Genomic DNA, 21,810 nt, shown 5'->3' on the forward strand with positions numbered 1-21,810 from the left:
TCTTATCACAGCTTTAGAAAAGGAAACGGAGGCTCAGAGAAGTCAAACCACTTGTTCGAGGTCACAAAAGGTGGCAAAGCTGGAATATAACCCCAACTCCCACCCACTTAACACCCCTTTTTTGGGATGTCCAGACAGAAATATTCTTAGAACAATAGGATTACACCACACTGCCCCATTAGAAGAGGGGTGACCTTTTGCCCTTTCTTTTCCAGAATCTCCAAGCAAAGATTTTGGTCCAACTCTGGGTTTGAAAAAGTCCAGTTCCTTGGAGAGTCTGCAGACTGCAGTGGCCGAGGTCCGGAAGAATGACCTTCCTTTTCACAGGCCCCGGCCACACATGGTTCGAGGCCGAGGCTGCAATGAGAGCTTTAGAGCAGCCATTGACAAATCCTACGATGGACCCGAAGAAATAGAAGCTGGTAGGACAATATGCTTCCTTAAATGGCTTCTTCATCTCATTGTTATCTGCAAATCACGGGCAAGAATGTGTGCTTAACTACAGAAAAAAATGATTTAAGGATCACAATTATATTTTTGATATTAAAAGTAATTCATTTTCCTGATATGTTTTGCCCTTTGGCTTAATGAACATGGAATTGGAGAATGCAATATGCAATTTATTTTACAGTGCAAGGCTAAAGAAATGTTCTCCTTCACTTTTCTACAAGGACCAACTGTCATTTACCCTTAGGGTAGGAGCACTAAGTATGCATTTCTTGACATTCTCATTCGAGTCATTAGAGGCAGCATCAATCCAAGGACTCTGACTGCATTAATTGGGTAGAAGCAGTTGGGATATTTTGTACTCAGAACTCCCTCCTCACCCTGTTTGTTTCCCAGCATGCGAACTTTCCGAGCTGATCAAGGTTAACAAGCCAGCTTTCAGAGAGATTACTGCTTGAACACATATCAAGCCTTTCATACTACCAGCTAAGCAATCGGTCATCCCCACTCCCAGCATCAAATCTTGCTCGAAGTAACCAGATTTAGGCAGTCAGATCTTCAAAGGGCACAAGTAACCACATGGAAGGGTAGAACTCCAGAGTGCTATTATTCATTCTTTAGCATTTTACATGTTAGTGTTTCTCTGTATACTAACTGCATGTGCCCCTGACCATGAGTATTGATTATTTTTTCTCTGTACAGACGGTCTGTCTGATAAGAGCTCTCACTCTGGCCAAGGAGCTCTGAATTGTGAATCTGCCCCTCAGGGGAACTCAGAGCTAGAGGACATGGAAAATAAAGCCAGGAAAGTCAAAAAAACTAAAGAGAAGGAGAAGAAAAAGGAAAAGGGCAAATTGAAAGTCAAGGAAAAAAAGCGCAAAGAGGAGAATGAAGATCCAGAAAGGAAAATAAAGAAGAAGGGCTTCAGCGCCATGCTGAGGTATGGTCCTGCTTTGAAGGCCAAGTTGGGTTTGTTTCTCATTTTGTCTCTCCTGGTGAAATCACTCCTTTGTCTGTACTCAGAAAATAGTGCATACTTGCCCTCATACTCAGCTAAATGCATACATCTCTCAGCTGTAACTGTTCTTGTTCTCTTTCTGCAGAGGCAGAGGAGCTTTTCGGGGAAGCTTACAGTGATGACAGGACACTGTCTTAAGTTTGTTGTCAAAGAAAGGTCAACACTATGCCAGGCACGGAGGCTCATGCCTGTAATCTCAGTATTTTGGGGGGCTGGGAGGATTGTTTGAGCCCAAGAGTTCAAGACCAGCCTGGGCAACGTAGGGAGACCCTATATTTTTTTTTTTTTTTTTGAGACAGTCTCACTTTGTCGCCCAGGCTGGCGTGCAGTGGCGCAATCTCAGCTCACTGCAACCTCCGCCTCCTGGGTTCAAGTGTTTCTCCTGCCTCAGCCTCCTGAGTAGCTGGGACTATAGACACACACCACCACGCCCAGCTAATTTTTGTATTTTTAGTAGAGTGGAGTTTCGCCATGTTGGCCAGGAGTCTTGAACTCCTGACCTCAACTGATCTGCCTTGGCCTCCCAAAGTGCTGGGGTTACAGGCAGGAGACCCTATTTCTAAGAAAAAAAAAAATTAGCCAGGCACAGTGATGCATGCCTGTAGTCCCAAGTACTCAGGAGGCTGAGGCCAGAGCATGGCTTGAGCCCAGTAGTCCAAGGCTGAGCTATGATTGCACCATAAAAGAAAGGCCAATGCTTAGTAGAGGCATGGACAAAGCCTGCAGTCCTTTGTACCAACGTGTTATGAAAATAACTACTTCCTCTGGCAGCACAGGGAAAGTGAGAGGCAGGGAAGCCCTATGTGTTACCTCTGGAATACCTCTTTTGAAGCAGGGGAGTCAGGGTAGATGAACCTCATCCCTCTGTGACTCTAGGTGTGCAGTGGCCGGGCACATCACTTGTCACCTCCAGAGGCACTGTGATACAGGGGAGATGTCACTGGGTCTGGGCTCAGATGCCCCAGTCTGGATCCATGACTCTCCACACAGGAGCAATGGGGCTTCACACACATTGCTTAGCTTCCCTGAGCCTTACTTTCCTTACTTTTAAAATGAGGCCGGCATACTTGCTCTACTGACCCAGCATAGTTGTGAGACAAGATTTCATGTGCTATACATTCATTCACTAGACAGGGCTCAACATAGCACAGTCAGAAAATGGCTTTGTTTCTTCTCTGCCCTTCAAGTATGCACTGTTGAGGCTGCCTTCTCCACACCCTGACATCTCAGCTTTCTGGCTGATAGCTTTCTGGTCACTTTTGGGTTAAAAAAAAAAAAAAAAAGCGACTTGTTTGTCGGGGGCTAAAATGTTCAATCCGATATAAATGAAAGCTTTCTTCCTTTCTGTCTGTTGGACCTGAACCACAAGGAGCATCCTGTGGTATGGTGGGAGGCAGGATTCTACCTTCTTCCATTTCTCAGTCTTTGGAACCAGGAGACAAAGAAAGACATGATTCAATAGGATAGAATTTTACTTAACTGGCATATTTGGTATAATCTGGCCATCAAGGAACCTTTGTGGCTACTTTTGTGGATTTTCTTAGAGTGCTCCTTACTATACCAGTCACTAATGTAGGTCATTTTCCCACTAACCTATTCCCCTAAGCCTCTGACCTCAGACATATACCCCTGAGTCTCCTTACCCCAATTGGTAGATTTCTTGGACAGTGCCAGTTTGAGACAGCTCTAGCCTAACTTACAGCCACAGCATCTACCTGGCTTTCTAGAGTTCCTGATCTCCCACCCTCCAAATGATGCAAGTACAGCTTGTTCCCACTGTTCTGCTCCTCCTCACCCCGTCATAGAGATGTTCCAATCAGCCTGGCATCTTCAGACTTCTGCAGGCACGTCCCACACCACTCTGGGCCTCTTCCTCCAGGAACACACATCAGACTCTCCCAAGAATGCTGTCATGCATGGGGAAGGGAGAAGGCAATTTTTGCAAGTCACAAACAAGTAGGAAGTGGGGTGACAATCTCCTGTTATACAATTACCTCCAATTCCCTGAGGGGTTTTCTTGTAGTCCCCTCACTTATTTTGTTGGGGGTTAGAGGCAGAAGTACCCCTTTCTATGACTGTCTTTACTCCTACAATTTCTTCTCAAATCAATTGATCACTATACGTCTATGGGCTGAAGGTGAATGATGGGAGATGATGGTTTAGGGACCAGTTTGGCCACCTCTTATGAAACCCTTAGGAGATATCTCATTTAAGAATGCTGGGTGTATTTGTTATCAATTGTTCTCATTTTGTGATCATCAACTGAAATTTCCACATAGAAAGGAAAGTTCTATCATTCCATATATAAGTGACATTTAGGGAATACAAATAATCCTCACACCAGTGAGCCTTCCCACTACATTTCCAGTGCTCAAGAAATGCTAAGCAGGGTTCCTCATGCTCAAAAATCTTGGGAGTGATGTTGCCCCTGGATGTGTTATGATAAGACTTGCTAAGGTCCTGCTATCACCTGGGCTGAGGTTACCGCAACAGACCTGATGTCATAATAGGCATCTGACGATTAAAAAACAAAATTTCGGCCAGGCATAGTGGCCCACATCTGTAATCTCAGCACTTTGGGAGGCCAAGGCGGGCAGATCACCTGAGGTCAGGAGTTCGAGACCAGCCTGACCAACATGGAAAAACCCCGTCTCTACTAAAAATACAAAATTAGCCAAGCGTGGTGGCGCATGCCTATAATCCCAGCTACTTGGGAGGCTAAGGCAGGAGAATCACTTGAACCTCGGAGGCAGAGGTTGAGGTGAGCCGAGATCACATCATTGTACTCCAGGCTGGGCAACACAAGCGAAACTCCATCTCAAAAAAAAAAAAAAAAAAAAAAAAAAAAAAATTCAGCTAGGCATAGTGGCTCATGTAATTCCAGCACTTTGAGAGGCTGAGGTGGGCAGATCACTTGAGCCCAGGAATTACAAGCCTGAACAACATAGCAAAACCCCATTTCTACAAAAAAAGCAAAAATACACAAATTAGTTGGACATGGTAGCATGTGCCTATAGTGTCAGCTACTCAGGAGGCTGATGTGGTGGGAGGATTGACTTAGCCTGGGAGGTAGAGGATGCAGTGAGCCATGATCCCTTCACTGGACTCCAGCCTGGGTAACAGAGTAAGACCCCATCTCAAAAAATTAAAATAAAAAGAACAAAATTTCAGCAAATTGAGTTCTAACTATTGAATTGGCTTTTATTAGTGATTCATAAATTGGTCCACATCCCATCTATAGAATAGAAAGGCACTTAAGTGAGATGAGCAGAAGGTGTGAGCTTCATAGGCAGAACAAGACTGAAGAAGGCAAAAACAAGGAACAAAAACAGGATTGCTCATTTCCAAATTGCATTCCTTATAGGGTTAAAGTAGAGAGACTTTATCATTCCAGTTCATGTCCCTGGTCCTCCTTTGATTGGTTGCTGGGAATCTCCCATATTTTGGGAAACTGACCCATTTCTAAGTTCAATTTGATTATATGGCACATAGCATGAGTGACTCCATTCTGGTTTGGTCTGGTCTGTTGTGGCCTAGTCCAGGAGCTCAAATAATGGCCTCCCATGCATTTATTGAATATGATCTATAGTCTAGTAAATGCCAGATTGGGACAGATGTCCCAATAGATATTTGTCCTGATGGCCTCTGTAGACTGTCCTTCCGGTTGCCATTTTGAATTTTAAACTTGCCCATATTCTAGATAATTATTAGGATTGCCAGAATTTATGAACTGTGAGTTAACCATCTTGATGATAATGACAACATGTAATTGCAATATACTTAGATAAGAATTTTGTCTTTGAAGGGATGGAGTTGAGAGGCGGAAATTACAGGCTCTGCCTACGTACTTTCTGAGTTCAATCCTGGCTTCTCTAATTTTCACTTCTGTAACACTGAGCAAGTTCCTTAACTGCTTTTGACTCAGTTTCTTCATCTGAAACATGAGAAGCATAATAGAATTATCATTTTTATGAGAATTATATTTTATTAGATGTAACATGCTTAGACCTGTGCCTGGCAAGCAATAAACATTCAATAAACGTTAATTATTGTAGTCAACATAATAATGACCCCTGAAGGTGTCTGCATCCCAGCCCCCAGTACCTGTGTAAATATTATGTTACATGACAAAGGAAAATTAAGGTTGCAGATGGAATTAAGGTTGTTGACCTGAACATAAGGTGATGATCCTGTATTTTCCCCAATATACCCAATGTAATCACAAGGGGCCTTAAAAGTAAAAGAAGAAAAGGTGACTGTAGAAGTGAGGTGCAGAGAAATGTAGTGCTGCCAGCTTTCAAGCTGGAGGGAGGGGACCATGAGCCAACAAATGTGGGCAGCCTCTAGAGGCTGGAAAGGGCAAGGAAATGGATTCTCTCTGGGGAGCAGTAGAAAGGAATGCAGCCTAACAACTCCTTGGACCCCTTGGATTTAGCCCTGTTGTGTTCTTTGAACCACTGTTGTAATTTCTTACAGCATCAAATCGAAAACTAATAATAGTTATCATCATAATTATTTTTACTGCTTTTAAAATATCATAGTAATATATAAGGAAAAGTTTTTTCTTTAAGGTGTTAACAAAAAACACTATTAAAAGATTTAACTAAAATAGTCTATAAATATAAAAACTGTTAGAGCTTCACATATCCCATTTTCTAGAATATTACTAAATTAAACCTTAACTTTATATTTTATTTCAGATGATTGATTTGGCAGGTTCATACTTCATTGCCCATAATACAGTGCTGGTTCTTCCCTTTTATTGTCCAATATATTCTGTATTTTCATATAGTAGAAATCACAGGTCCTGGATCCTTTAGACATTTAGCACCTCAGGCTTTGTTTCTTTCCACGATTTTAGCAAAATTAAGATTTGAAAGGTGGTGTTTGATTTTATCTTCCGTGTAAAAATAGCAACTGTTTTCCATAGCCTTTTGCATCTGAGTTTGTGAGCATATTGGAGTTACTGCTACATGCACATTTTCAACAACAAAGAACACAAAGCTGTTACCATTAGCCAACAGATTTTGCTTTAATTCTCATCTGTTGCTCAGATGCTATTGACTTAGTTTCTTTCTCATTTAAAAAAGATTGATTGCTTTAAGGTTCTCTTGACGTTAGATGTGTGTTTGAAATATGTATTATTTTTTCCATTATCTGCATTTCTCAGATGCTTTCCTGAAGATAGGGTTTTGGGATGGCTCATGCAGTTAGTTATACCATGTAGAATGGCACCTGGCCAAGGGGGTGAGTGAAGATTTAAATCCTGCCTCCCTGTCCTCACCAAGGCCTGCATCATGAAAGTGTGAATGCCTTAGCGGTGTTCCTGTTCTTGTTTGTGAAAAGCTAAGTGTTTGCACTTTTCTGATATTAGCTGGTCCATCTGTGTCAATAATATGTAGTAGCACAGTTTAGCTTCTTAATTTAACCTACTCTTGATCCTTTTGAAAAAAATTATAGAGGATGTTTTTAATTAATATTTTTGTACATGTTGTCTAATTCCAATATGCTTATACTTTGTTGATTTCAGAATTATGTCTTTGCATGATTCAAGTGTGGTTCTTATATAGGCCATGAATTATTATTATTGTGGAAAAATATGCAGCTCAAGGGCCTACCAATTTTGTAGTTTCTCTGTATGCTCTGTGCTTACATTTTTTCATTATGTGTTTGACTTCCATACACATTGTACTCTTTACGGCACTAACCTGCGGAAAGACCATTCATAATCCCTCTCAGCCAAAGGGTGAAGCTCCGGCTCCTTTAAAAGACAAGCCCATTGCTGTCAGTCCTAGGCCGCCTTCCTGGAGCCTAGCACATCTTTCCAGGAGCCAAAGAGAAATATCCTTTGACTAAGAAAATTTTACCTTGTCTAATGTGGAAAACCCAGAGATTCGTTTCTGATTTCTTAGTTAATAACCTTGTCAATCCCCATGTTACTTAAACTAAATTCTGTCATAGATTTATGTTCAAATCCATTTGTTAATATAATAGCTGCTGTTGTCTCTTTTTGATATGATGGGCCACTCACTTCAAAAACCTTTGAGCTGTGAACTTATTTTGGACACTGAGTGGAAAGGTTTGATATGGTTCAGATTCCTTTTTCTACACCTTTTATAAAATTTGGTCCTAAAAGGAATTATGCCTTGCAAACTCCTTTTTACTAGACTAATGAGGAACCAAGTGCAAACCCTGCCAATAGGAACTTCATCTTTGCTTTTAGAATGTGTTTGCCCATATCATTTGATGAGTGACATTTATTGAAAGCCTTGTCCTTGCCAAGCATATTCATAATTCCTTTTATGCTATATTTATTCATTGTAATTAATAATTAAATCAACTTATCAGTTAATTTATTAAAGCCCTATTTTGTGTCAGGCACTCTTCTAGGCACTTGACATAGAGCAACCAAGTCCTGCTTTAAGCAACAAAGACAGCACTTTTCCTGTCTTAAGAAGGAAGGATAAAAGACTTTTGAGTTCATTGTGGTGAGAATAAAACAAAAGCAGCCAGGTGCAGTGGCTCATGCCTGTAATCCCAGCCCTTTGGGAGGCCGAGGCTGGTGGGTCACAAGGTCAGGAGATCGAGACCATCCTGGCTAACACGGTGAAACTTTGTCTCTACTAAAAAATACAAAAAATTAGCCAGGTGTGGTGGCGGGCGCCTGTAGTTCCAGCTACTCGGGAGGCTGAGGCAGGAGAATGGCGTAAACCTGGGAGGCGGAGCTTGCAGTGAGCTGAGATCACGCCACTGCACTCCAGCCTGGGCAGCAAAGTGAGACCGTCTCAAAAAAAAAAAAAAATGACATAAACACGTAAACTATTTGTAACAGTGGATTATCCAGGGAGTGAAGGAGATATTCACTAGATATTTCAGGGACAATCCAGTACCCCATCAGCTCGAGGGAATCAATGGTCAATTTACATGGTGTCAAGCAAGACATCCAGGCCATGGCTCTCATGGAATTTACATTGAAGGGGAGAGAATAAACAACTAATCCAAAATAATTGATATGATTCCAAATTGTAGTAGGTGCTATGAAAAAGGTAAAGCAGAAAGAATGGTGTCATCCCACCCTTGGTGACAGTCTAACAGCAGAATAGAGTTCACACTGCACACTGCCCAAGCTACACTGAATTTTCAGCAGGTACATTATCAGAATTTAGCACACTATGGTACTAAAGCCAAATCACTTTATGCCTTCTTTTGTTTTCTTTTGTGCAACATATAAATATGGGAAGGTTATTTTTAAACCAACTCCACATAGAGCTATAACAAAAAACTAACCCAAACTGTGTCTGTTTTAGTACACAAAGCCCTAGGATACCTGTGGTAAACATTCTGAGATAGGTGGACGGTAATATAAATGGTGAACTTGGTTTGCAGGTGATTGGATCAACTCTGTTCCTCTGACCCATCAGCTGGATATTCTTTATTGTTTCTTCTCAACTCAGATAATGCAGGCATACCTCAAAGATAGACTAGTTCAGTTTCTACATAGCGGAGCATCAGACAAAGCTAAATCATGAACCCTTGAAGCAAAGGTATTTTTAACAATCTAGAGGCATCAACTTTTTGTTCCTAAGCTTCGCAGATTCTAAGGCATATATGTTTACTTCATTTTATTCTAAAATATACTATCTATTTTATTTAAACTAGGGGAATTCTATATAAAGACATCCTGCTGTGAATTATTTTAAAAAGAACACTCCTACACACACATCACACCTACCACTACCACCACAAACACACACCACCAAATTAGCCAAATTAACACTGAACCTAGTTAAAAATCTGTCCCTTAGAAGCTCTGTGGCCTTCACTACCACCAAATTAATGCTGAACCTAATTAAAAAATCTTTCCCTTACAAGCTCTGCGGCCTTCATGAGTCCCTTTGAGTTTCAGTTACCTCCTCATCAGCAAACTAAGTATAATAACACATCCTTTCCCTGTTCTTGTGAAATTTAAGTTAAACAGTTTAGGTAAGCAAAGCTGTCAATATAGTGCCAACTTCATAGACATTACTTCTTATCTATCATCTATCTATCTATCATCTATTTTTAATTGGAAAGTAAAAACTGTCTATACTTATGGACAACATGATATTTTAATATATATATATATATATATATACACAATGTGGAATGGCTAAAACAAGCTAACATATCCATTACCTCACGTACTTATTTCTTTCGTGGTGAGAACACTTAAAATCTACTCTTTTTTTTTTTTTTTTTTTTGAGACAGAATCTCGCTCTGTCACTCAGGCTGGAGTGCAGTGGCGCCATCTTGGCTCACCACAAGCTCCGCCTCCCGGGCTCACGCCATTCTCCTGCCTCAGCCTCCCGAGTAGCTGGGACTACAGGCGCCCGCCACCATGCTTGGCTATTTTTTTATATTTTTTTTTTAGTAGAGATGGGGTTTCACGTTGTTAGCCAGGATGGTCTCGATCTTCTGACCTCGTGATCCGCCTGCCTCAGCCTCCCAAAGTGCTGGGAAATCTACACTTTTAGCAAGTTTCAAGTACATGACGTATTGTTTTTAACTGTAGTCATCATGGTGAATAATAGATTGCTTAAATTTATTCCTCCTGTCTAGCTGAAAGTTTGTGTCCTTTGACCAACATTTCTTCAACCCCTCCAATAGCCTAGCCTCTGGTGACCATCATTCCATTCTGTTTCCATGAGTTCGACCTTTATACACCTCACATATAAGTGAGGTCATATGGTATTTGTCTTTCTGTGTCTGACTTATTTCATGTAACATAATGTCCTTCAGGTTCATCCATGCTGCTGCAAATGACAAGATTTTCTACTTTTTAATGGCTGAATAGTCTTTCTTTCTTTCTTTCTTTCTTTCTTTCTTTCTTTCTTTCTTTCTTTCTTTCTTTCTTTCTTTCTTTCTTTCTCTTTTTCTTTCTTTCTCTTTCTTACTTTCTCTTTCTTTCTTTCTTTCTCTTTCTTTCCTTTCTTTCTCTTTCTTTCTTTCTTTCTTTCTTTCTTTCTTTCTTTCTTTCTTTCTTTCTTTCTTTCTTTCTTTCTTTCCTTTCTTTCTTTCTTTCTTTCCTTTCTTTCTTTCTCTTTCTTTCTTTCTTTCTTTCTTTCTTTCTTTCTTTCTTTCTTTCTTTCTTTCTTTCTTTTTTCTTTCTTTCTTTCTTTCTTCTCTCTCTTTTTTTTTTTTTGACGGAGTCTCACTCTGTCATCCAGGCTGGAGTTGCAGTGGTGTGATCACGGCTGACTGCAACCTCCGCCTCCCGGGTTCAGGCAATTCTCCTACCTCAGCCTCCTGAGTAGCTGGGATTACAGGTGCCTGCCACCACACCCAACTAATTTTTGTATTTTTAGTACAGACAGAGTTTCACCATATTGATCAGGCTGGTTTCAAACTCCTGACCTCGTGATCCGCCCACCTTGGCTTCCCAAAGTGCTGGGATTACAGGCATGAGCCACCATGCCTGGCTGGCTGAATAATATTTCATTGTGTGTTTATACCACATTTATTTATCCGTTCACCTGCTGATGGGCACTTAAGTTGATTCCACGTCTTGACTATTGTGAATAGTGCTGCAGTTAACATGAATGTCCAGATATCTTCTCGACATACCAATTTCATTTCTTTTAAATACCTAATGGTGATATTGCTGGAATATATGGTAGTTCTTTTTAACTTTTTGAGTAACGTCCACACTGTTTTCCATGGTGGCTGTAATAATTTACATTCCCAACAGTGTAGAAGGGCTCCCTTTTCTTCACATCCTTGCCGACACTTATCTTTCATGTTTTCGTTAATAACCGTTTTAACAAGTTTGAGGTGATGTCTCACTGTGGTTTTAATTTGCATTTCCCTGATGATTAGTGATATCACTGAGCAGTTTTTCATATACTTCTTGGCTATTTGTATATCTTCTTTTATGGAATGATAGACATTACCTCTTGTCTTCCCCCTCTGGCTCCACTTCAGACAGCCAAGACCCTCAAATATTACCTTTGTCTCAAGCAAGATACGTCTGGAACCCACTAACTTTTTCTTTCAGATTTTAGATTACCTCTAACTGCTATTTGTAATGTAGGTGGGCATGATGCCTATTTTCTCGCCTAGCATAATAAACTACAAAAAGAAATGACATAGCTAAAATCATTCTGTCATTTATGTTTGATAAGCTTTGGGTCACCCCTTTCTCAGTGTAACCATGAACTGTTTTCAAAGGTTATTTAATCACTTGGTGAAAAGCAAAACCTTCTATTGCACAATACAAATAGAAAATGACTCAAAAGGAGAAAACAGCTTTTTGTTTTGTTTTGTTTTTCTTTCTTTCTTTACGTATTTCAGCCCAGATGGATTTTGAACTTGGTATTCTTAATGTGTGTCTCATAGTTATTTCATCAGGCTGCTCTGAAGTTGTCCTATAATACATTACTCATAAAGATACATTTGACTTGATTTTTAAATTAGGTTAGATAGAGACTGAATACTTAAGTCACCAGGGAACATGACATCTGTCATACATTTCTCCTCTTTACCTTGATCCCATAACAGCTGTTACAGGTCTCATGTACAATAAATGTAATGTGGCCACAGCCTGTCATTACCTCTTTCCAGATAGTGATTGTAAAATGCCTGGGTATCCCTTCAACTTTATGGGTATGAAGGGTAACTGAGCTAATGTAGCCAGGCCAATGAAATTTTAACAGTCATTTCCCCAAAGGCAAAAGGCCAACAACAGGCTAGAGTTAAGGTGCTTTGCTTCATGAAGTAGAGGCCGGTTTGAAACATGAAATTTCAGATGAAAAATGAAAGCCAAAGTGGGTCAAAGTTCTTAATTCAGCTTCAAGCTAGGTGGAGAAATACATTGACAACAGAGAGCCTTACAGATCAAGGTAAAATGGCTGCATACACTGAGACTGAGACAAATATATGACCATGGCAAAAAGTAGACATTTGCGTGTTGAAGGCCACCACCCGTGCAGCCGTCCATTGTTCTCCATGGTTATCTACGATTACAGAGGAAAAGAAATTGATGCTAAACCATGTTGGAATTGAGTTAGGCTCAATTTTTATCTCTTTGGTAACTCTGAATTGTATCTCCTCAGCCCATCTTAAATTATTTACTTTCTCTTTCACAATGTGAGCCATGAATATTTTGTTTCTTCATTTTGTTAATTTGCCAATTTCCCTTTGAGCTAAATGCCCTAGCAATTTTAGTTTTTCATTTGGGTTGGAAAGAGCAATGACCCTTTTTTTTCATTATTACTATCACAGGCCTGGGCCCAGAATACTACTTTTTATGACCAGCAGTGTTGAGCCTATAATGGAATTGCAAAGTAGAGAGTGTAATATACTGATACTGACTTGTGTTAAACCCAGTGGTGTGATCGCTGATAATATTTATATGTTTATGTGTTATACATCCTTGCTTTTCTTGGCTTCAACTAAGCACCAGAGAGAAAAACTAGAACCATAATATGGATAGATTGTGAACATGAGAATGTAAAGAAACGAGAGAGAGTGCTTTGTGAATAGGGCAAGTGATATAAAATGATGGCGACAGATGCAAGTATGATAACTAAAATGTTAAGTATAGATTAAATTTAGATCAAGCACATTTAGGATTGTTTGGTTGGCATTTATTTCTTAGCTAAAAGAGGACCCAGAGACAGGTAGGCTACTCATCTAATGGGCTGAGTACAAAGACAGATGAGCTGCCTTCGTGCCCAGCACACAGAGTTCGCTTAGTATCTGACTTTAATAATATTTTCCAGTTGTCAAGCATATCTTCAAATGTTTGTTTATCATTCTATTTTTTTAGCACATGTTCGTGGAGGGGCAAGGGCATGGATGAGGTTAATTGGTATGAAAATGTACAGGAATCTTGTTTTCAAATTCATTTAAAAATCTGATTGCTGCATCTGTGCCTTCCCTCCTACCCTATGTAACCTTGATTGCTGTGCAACTCTGTTTACGGCTGTCCAAAGCAGTAAAATGATTTTGTCATACTTATCACAATAAAAAAATGACCACATAGAGTGTCAACCAAAAGGCTTATTTATTTGATTCGAACTCTCTTCTCCTAATATGCGTGCACAACTGCCATTAACGTTAATGTGAATTACAAAGAACCCTGAAGAAGGATAGACTCCTTTATCTCATTACTTTTCTTGGATAATGAGGTTTAGATGTGTTAACAGATCAGAACAGAAGTCCAGTGGATAAAATATTGGTTTAACTTTTAAAGAAATAGATATGCTAAAAGGAACTTTCATAGGCACTAAGATAGAAGATATACTTTAATAAATAAACTTTATTAGCATCTGAGGTTAAATATAATTACTTAAGATGCTGGATTAATAAAATGCAAAATATTTCCTAATGGACTTATTTGCATACTCATATTAAATAACTAATAAAATATATTAATGACAGTTTTATTCATATACATGTAAACATTCCTGAGTTCCTGGTGGGACTGTATTTGCCTAATTTACCTTGTTCCGTGTCCAGCTCAATGTCGTGTCCTTGTGGGATGTTTACTTAATACTATTAGGTAATGACATGTATAGATTTAATAATTTGCTTGGGGGGGCAAATGGAATCCGTTCTTTGTTTAGTACCTTTTATCTGAGAACTTCAATGTAATTTACTAACATCCGTCTTCAAGATGCCTGAGAGATGAATGTGGCAAATAGCTTTGCTTTGCATATAATAAAGAATAAGACACTGAGAAGTGAGGCAGCCTCCGTAGAGCCTGTGAACTGCTAGTGATACAAAAACCCCTTTTGGCTTTTGCTCTTATGGTGTCAGCATCTAAAAATGCATTGACACCAGCCATGCTTCAGTGTATACTTTCTTATACTCTGTAGCACCCATACTTACTTTTGCCATCCATTGGATTTTCCTTACTTAAGGCAACATCAAACCAACAATTTAATAACGTGAGATGGTTCCTAATGAAGCAGGGAGACCTGAATATTTGAAATAATAACTGTAACTGTTTTCCTCACAGAATAGAAAAGAGATTTCCCAGAACAATTAAAAGCAGATGAGAGATACATACATTGAAAAATAGATAGGAGATATACAAATATTTCATTGCACATTGAGGACTATTATCTCAATCCTGCTAAATAATATCCACCAGGATTTTGGAGACAGTCCAGTTTTGCTTCTCCAGCTATCTGCTGATCATTTCTGCACAGTGGCCCTACCACAACCTCAGCTTCAACATGTCTAAAATCTAATTCAGAATCTACCCATCTAAGTCACCAGCTCATCCTGACTCCCCCAATTCTGTTGAGGCACTGCCAGGAATCCCGTGATGTCTGGTATGCCTCCCACTTCCCATCTCCCCCCTTCCATCAGTCAACAATCCTGATATTCACAAAATACTGTCTCTTATATCTGGCCCTTGTTTTCCACTTCCACTGCCACCACTCTAATTCAATTTGTTATTGATAACTAGATTGTTGCAATAACCTACTAAGTGATTTGCCTGCTTTATTCATTTCTTCATTCCTGTTCATTCTAGGCATAGCTACCAATCATTCATTTGTTCAGTTATTAGATATTTAATGAACACTTTCCACACAAAAACGCAGTGTAACGTAGTAGCAAAGAGAGCAGCTCTGGAATTATTCTACTTAGGGTCAAATCCAGCTGTACTTCCGTCTAGCTGTTAGCCTTTCAGCTTACCCACTCTGTGCCTCAGTTTCCTCTCGTGAAATTGAAATAATAGTAGCATCTACCTAATAGAGTTGCCACGCGACTAAACGAGATAATAGATGATAAATGCCTGGCACATAGCAAGTTCTTAAAATATTATCCATTAGTAGTATTCTGCCCTGGGAGCCGAGCTGTTTCCCAGTTACCTAGTGGTTCTCAAAGTCTGTCTGTACCCTAGTATCATCTACAGAGCTTGTTATAGATTCCTGGGTTTCATTATCAGAGACTGTAATTCATTAGGTTTGATATGAGGCCTGGGAATCTCTGATGATTCTAATGCAGCCAGGCCCAGGGACCTCTAGAAAAATCATACTATTTAGTTTGGCATTCAATGCCCTCTATATTCTTGCTCCTGTTTGTTTGTTTGTTTGTTTGTTTGTTTGTTTTAGTGTTTCTCTCTACAATTTTCCACTCTAACCAGATTATTCACTCTTATTCTATTCACTGTTACCCAAAACAAGCTTTGGGAAACGCTAAGATAACACCGTCGCTTAGAATGACCGTCTTCCTCTGAGGCCTGCCAGGCTTCTGAAAGCCACCTCAAGCCCCATCTCCTTTATGAATTCTTTGATTTGCATTTCTGTCTTTCTCATCAAATTTTTTCTTACAGTCTGAGTTTTTCCACTGAGTACTTCCCATAGGCCTGCTTGCTTTTTAGTTTTTAGTTTACACATCTGTCTTGTGCCCTTAATGAAATTATAAATTCCTCTAAGCAGAGGGACTTCGTCCACAATGTTTTTCTCTGTTTTGACCCCTAATAATCTTTTGCTGAGTGACTGACTGGTTTATATGGTGTGCTAATTGGAGTAGATTTATTTGGTTTTTAATGTGTTGTGCCCCTTTAGTCATTCTTGATAATAGTATTGAAAATAATGAAAACAGTAGAAGTGGTTCAAAAATAAGAAAGAGGATGAGCTGCCTTGGGAGTTAATTATTTTTTTTAATTTCTACTTGAAGGAAAGGTTGAAGGATGAGTTAACTGGCAATAGTAACCAGCTGTTCTCCATTTCCACTGAGGACAGTGTTAGAGAAAATGGGCCAAAATCACTAACGGGAAAAAATGAGGTTAGATATAAAAAAGAAAACAGTTGTTAAGCACTGGAATGAGGTTTCTGAACAGGTTGTAGAATTGACCTCCCTGAAGTACTTTAAAAGTAGGAAGGATAAATATCCATCTAAAATGATATGAAAAAGATTTGCCAATCAGCTCATTATTTGAATATCTATTAAGCACTACTCTCTGGGAAAACCCAGAAAAAATATACAACATGATCCTTTTACTTAAACTCAGTATCTAATTAAGATGACCCATAAATATGAAATCATTAGCAATGAAAATAGGATTGAAAAGTAAGAGCGAAACTATGAGGTTATCACCATAATTGGAGTTTAAATTTGGATATATGCCCTTCTCTACCTCTACCCCTAAAAAACCTACTCCAGGCCTTTTTTTTTTTTTTTTAATGAATGAATTTCCAATGTCCTCTTTCAAACTGCATTTCTCGGTAAAATGGAGAAATCTCTGATCTTTTCTGAAATAATTTATTCAATACTATTGAGCAAACAACTGCTAAATACACAACAAGCCTGTTGTGATAAATATGAAACTAATCTTTTATTTTTTTCTAACATCGTCTTTCATTCATCCAACAAATATTGATTACCTAATAAGTACAGTCTTAGTACTTGGTTGGGAGATACCACAGTGAACAAGACAAATGTCTTTTCATTATGCTCAAAATCTAGTGCCCACAACCTTTCCTCAAAGTGTGGTAAGGCATAGTTCTAATATTAAAATGCCATAAAATTGACTAAACCCCTTTAGATAATAACCAGAGCATCTTTGAATTACATAAATGTTGGTTAAACCACTTGCAGTGTACTCAGTAAAAATACTGAATAATAAGATGTCTGGATTTCCAACCTTAATTCTGTAACTGCCTTCTTGAATGAAAGTTTTTCCTTGTCTGGAAGATGCATACTTCTTATCTACTTGCAATACATGTATAAATTATCATCATGGTCATCATCTATTTGGTCATTGGTTGAAACTGATTATGGGATAGATATGTCTATGGGCTAAAATAGAAAGGGGTTGATTAGCTGAAAAGTCAGTTTCACAAAGTGAAACAGGACTGAATTCAGGAAAATAGACCAAGACTATGAACTTGTCAAAATGGAAAATATAGCCTTTAAATATATTCATACACATGGTGTCCTTTGGTTTGAAGTAGGGTAACCAACTCATCCCAGTTTGAACACTGAAAATCTCATCCCCAGGAAACTCCTCAGTTTTAAGGAAACTGGGCCAGTCGATCACCCTATTCTGCATACCCAATTTTATCTGATCCTTCCTCTCTCTTCTTCCTTCCCTCACCATTCTTTGTTTACATGCCAGTGTATATAGTCGTAACAATTATCTGAAAAATAAAATGAAAATTAAAAGTAAAATTTTAATGCTACAAATTTAAAAACCATATACAACAAATTTAAAATGTATATAAAAGAGTGGACAGTATAAAAGAAAACTTGAGTGAACTTTTCTGTTATATGAGTTTTTTTGTGCTTGCTTTAACTTGAGCTGCTGTCTGTTCTCCTAAGGCTTTCTTGGTATTAGAAAAAGCCACATAGCTCTGGAAATTAAAGTAGAAATGTCTCAGCAGAGAATAACTAAAAGCAGCATCCCACTTGCCAACAAAAGAATTCTTAAAAATATTACATAATTCAAAACTCAAAAAAGAAAGAGCTGGAGGGAACATCGACCAGAAATAATGGTTGCAACTTTGATTGCAGACAAACCCACCAGTGAACAGTAAAAACCCTAATTCTAGGGCTTTTGGTATGAGGTTCCTCCCATTGATAGGTTTCTTCTCCCCCAGGGACTATAATTTTCCACTTTAAATTTGAACTCTAGTCAATGTATAGTAGAAAATCAATATCATAGATTTGTTCTGCTTTCCTTATGCCTCCTGGAATTTTCGAAGTGTGGGAATGAACAGCTTTTATGAAAAAGATGGACTACAAAATGAAAGACGGAGGACTTTCACCAATTTCCTAGACCTTTGACCCAGACACACTATACCAGGACAGGATGTCATATTCCCCTCCCTAGGTCTGTCATGCCTTCGTTATTCCCATGCTATGAGGGCATTAAATGTTGAGTGATGTAATGACTATCGCACTTTTGGAAAGAATCTTTGACAGGTTAATTAGAACTTGCTATCAGAATATTTGTCCTATGTATCCTACCTTTTCACCTTAATTTTGCTTTGCTGTTTTCAATACGGCTTCTTTTCCTATATTGTGATGGGGAGAGGGAGAAACTCACAGAAAACTAAAGGGTAATCCCCAAACCCAGGCATTTAACATTTATACAAATGATAGTTCTTGCATTGTTAAAAATGAGCAAAGGTACCAAATAATTATTCCAACAAATGCAGACATGGGGACATGGTAAGTGATTCTCATCCCCTGGGCTGATCAAACTCACTTTCCTGAGAGTTGCAATCCTTTGATCAGCCTTCTAACTCCACCTAACCCAGCATCTTAGTGTTAACAACAAGCTCAGGCCACACTTTATGGAGAAGTCACGGCCAGGCCTGATTCCTCTAGACTGGCATTAGAGCTAGTCTGGATCATCTTGGAATTTTGCACCATTTTTGTCATCACTTGAAATAAAAGAACCATGTCTTAGCATTTTTGTGTTCTCCCTAGTACCTCCGCATTTGCCACATTTTCCCTTCTTCTCATATCCTCTCCCATATATAGCCTCATTTTCAGGTTCCTCCTGGTCCTCTGTGGACTAAACACAGAGACAGACTGATTTTCAATAGCCTCTCCCCTGACCTTGGCCAGCTTGGTATAAATGCTTTCTATATCTGGCATCTGGTCACCCAGCTACAGAATTCAATAAACCAGTAGAGCACTGAGCAAACATGCCTCCTAAACAAAGTACTACCTCCCTAGCACATTGGCTTCTACTCTGGGATCTGCTCCCGTAGCATTGCATAGAATCCTCAGTCCTGCATAAGCCCCACTCTGAAGTCCATTTTCTTAGACTAGAGCACTGGCATAGTAGAGCTTGCTTATTTCTGACTGGCCATCTCTGGAACACTTGATTCTGTTTTTCAACCCTATACATCCACAGTTATAGGACGTTTTTCTTTGAACCTCATGTATCTTATCTGACTTTAAAGTATTTGTCTGTCATTTGCCTTCCTTACTGCTATGGTCTGTGTAGCTGGCAGAATATACCTGAATGGACTACTTCTAGACTACCTGGCTGACCTCTCTAAGTTAGCCTCTGTGTTTTTGTGTGATTTCCCAAGCCATTTTTCATCCTGGTTAGTGGGACTCTATCTAATTCCCTTCCCAGGGATTCTACAGTGTTAGGCACCAAATTTGCTGCTGTTCTTGCCTTGCTGATAGTGTATATTCAACAATGGATTGCTGAGCTAATTCTTGATGATGAGAAATCCATTCTAGAAATAGTAACTAACAATCAGTTTTTACTTACAGCTGCTTCCATAGGCTCATGTGACATTCAAATGACAATTGTTTTTTCTCCCGTAGTTTTTTTCTTTTTTGCCCAAAATATTTATTTTGAATAACTCAGCCGGGTGTGGTGGCTCATGCCTGTAATCCCAGCACTTTGAGAGGCCAAGGCAGGCAGAACATTTGAGATCCGGAGTTTGAGACCAGCCTGGCCAATATAGTGAAGCCCCATCTCTACTAAAAATATAAAAATTACCCAAATGTGGTGGCATGCCTGTAATCTCAGCTACTTGGGAGGCTGAAGCAGGAGAATCACTTGAACCCCAGGAGGTGGAGGTTGCCATGAGCTGAGATCATGCCACTGCACTCCAGTCTGGGCGACAGAGTGAGATTCCATCTCACAAAAAAAAAAGAAAAAAAAAAGAGAGAGAGAAAGAAGGAAAGAAAAACTCAAATATTAATTCTAAAAGAGAGGGAAAAAGTCCTTGAACACTGCCTTGAACACGGGAATCTCGGCTGGAAGGAACTCTCTTAATTTTGGAAATAATATGTGTTAGAATGCACTAGTGAGCTCTGCTCTTCGGTTTTGCATTTTAAGTGTTAAACTCTAAATCTAACTGTCTATCATGTTTTATTCCATAAGAGACGTATCAGCACATAGGGAAATAGTGGTAGGTTATAGGATGTAGTAGAAATTCTAATAGACTGTTTAACAATAATATGGCAGGCAGATGCCATTTTAATCAGTATTGTCATTAACGACTATCAATAGAGAGGATAAGATGTTCTTGTCTTTGTGAATTATGATTTATGGCTGGCACAGCAGTCACGCTGAAGTATATTTATTTTACAATATAGAGACATTGATTAAATGCACATGGCATCTCAAATCCAGTTGACATTTTAAGTCGAAATTATTACAGACACACAGCCATTCATTTAAGCTGTTGCTTTAAAAATGTGTCTCAACTGATTGTTAATGGAAGAAAGTCTAGCTGGGGCAATATTTCAATAACTTGTTCCTTTATTTTGCTGATATACATACACTGGGGGAAAACCACCTCTTTTGGTCATACCATTTCTGGTGTATAGGCACTAAAGAGAAGAATACTGTCTTAAATACATACACTCAGGGTTTCTAGACCACTCAGAAAGCATTCTCTTACTAGTATAAAATTATTTTTTGTTACCTTTCCATAGTTCTCCCTACCTTCTCTGAAAATCTTGCTTTCTAGCCTAACAATCTGCTTAGGAAGTAGGTCTTAAATAATTGATGATAACTGTAGCTAAAACATTAATATAGTTTAGAGATGATGGTTTTTGTAATATATGTTGCCAATAGACCAGCCACATTAAACAATAAAAGTGTTTGAGTATTGATTGTTGATTTACAAGATTGAAGGAAATAGTAATTGTGTCTGAGAGTATATTCTTTGATTCATTTTCTCATTTATGTCTTTTTAACCTCAAAACTTAGATTTTTTAAAAACTTTGTATTATGAAATAATTTTAGACTTATAGAAAAAGCTACAAAAAATAGCCCAGAGAATTTCTTCGTACCTTCCGCCCAGATTCCTCAGATATTAACATTTTTCTGAATTAACTGTAGCATTCTTTCTCTCTTTCTCTCTCTTCCCCTCTCTCTCCCTCTCTCTCTCTCCCTGCCTCCCGCACCCCCCGCCCCGCCCCGCCATATGAATGTGTATCTCTTACTAACTCAAGAGTAGTTGCAAACTTGATTTCTTTTTCCTTAAATGTACTTTGAAGCTAGGACTATATCACTGTATCATTTTATTATATTTTTGAGATAAGTCAAGAGTTGGCCTCAAGTAAACCTCTAAATAACAAAATCATAAATTACAAACAAGGAAGGTGGTAATTTCAAATATGATTACAAGTCAAGAAAACCATTTTGTGGGGTTATATTATCACTATCTAATCTAAAAACATAAATTAAGTCAGTGTTGACTCCTGGTAAGTGAGTACACATTTCCAAAAGCGAGGTGTACTTCTTTGACAATTAATGAAGCTTCAGAAGTAAACCTCTGCAAATAGGTGCAAATATCTCATCCTTGTGATAAAGCCTCATTACCCATTGAATTTAGTGCAGTGTGCTTGAATGAAATGGTGGATA

General features: G+C 38.9%; 1 protein-coding gene across 3 annotated transcripts in view; it reads left to right on the forward strand.

Moving 5' to 3' along the window:
• Positions 1-21,810, forward strand: part of PARD3B (par-3 family cell polarity regulator beta) — a 1,146,560-nt gene that overhangs the window by 815,992 nt on the left and 308,758 nt on the right. For all 3 annotated transcript variants that reach the window (XM_010352639.2, XM_030916822.1, XM_010352640.2), the window contains 2 exons: positions 216-422; positions 1,150-1,387. In XM_010352639.2, the coding sequence (XP_010350941.1) occupies positions 216-422; positions 1,150-1,387 (445 nt within the window). The remainder of the gene's footprint in view (positions 1-215; positions 423-1,149; positions 1,388-21,810) is intronic.

This window comes from Rhinopithecus roxellana, chromosome 14 (genome assembly GCF_007565055.1).
Source record: "Rhinopithecus roxellana isolate Shanxi Qingling chromosome 14, ASM756505v1, whole genome shotgun sequence".
Lineage (NCBI taxonomy): Eukaryota > Metazoa > Chordata > Mammalia > Primates > Cercopithecidae > Rhinopithecus > Rhinopithecus roxellana.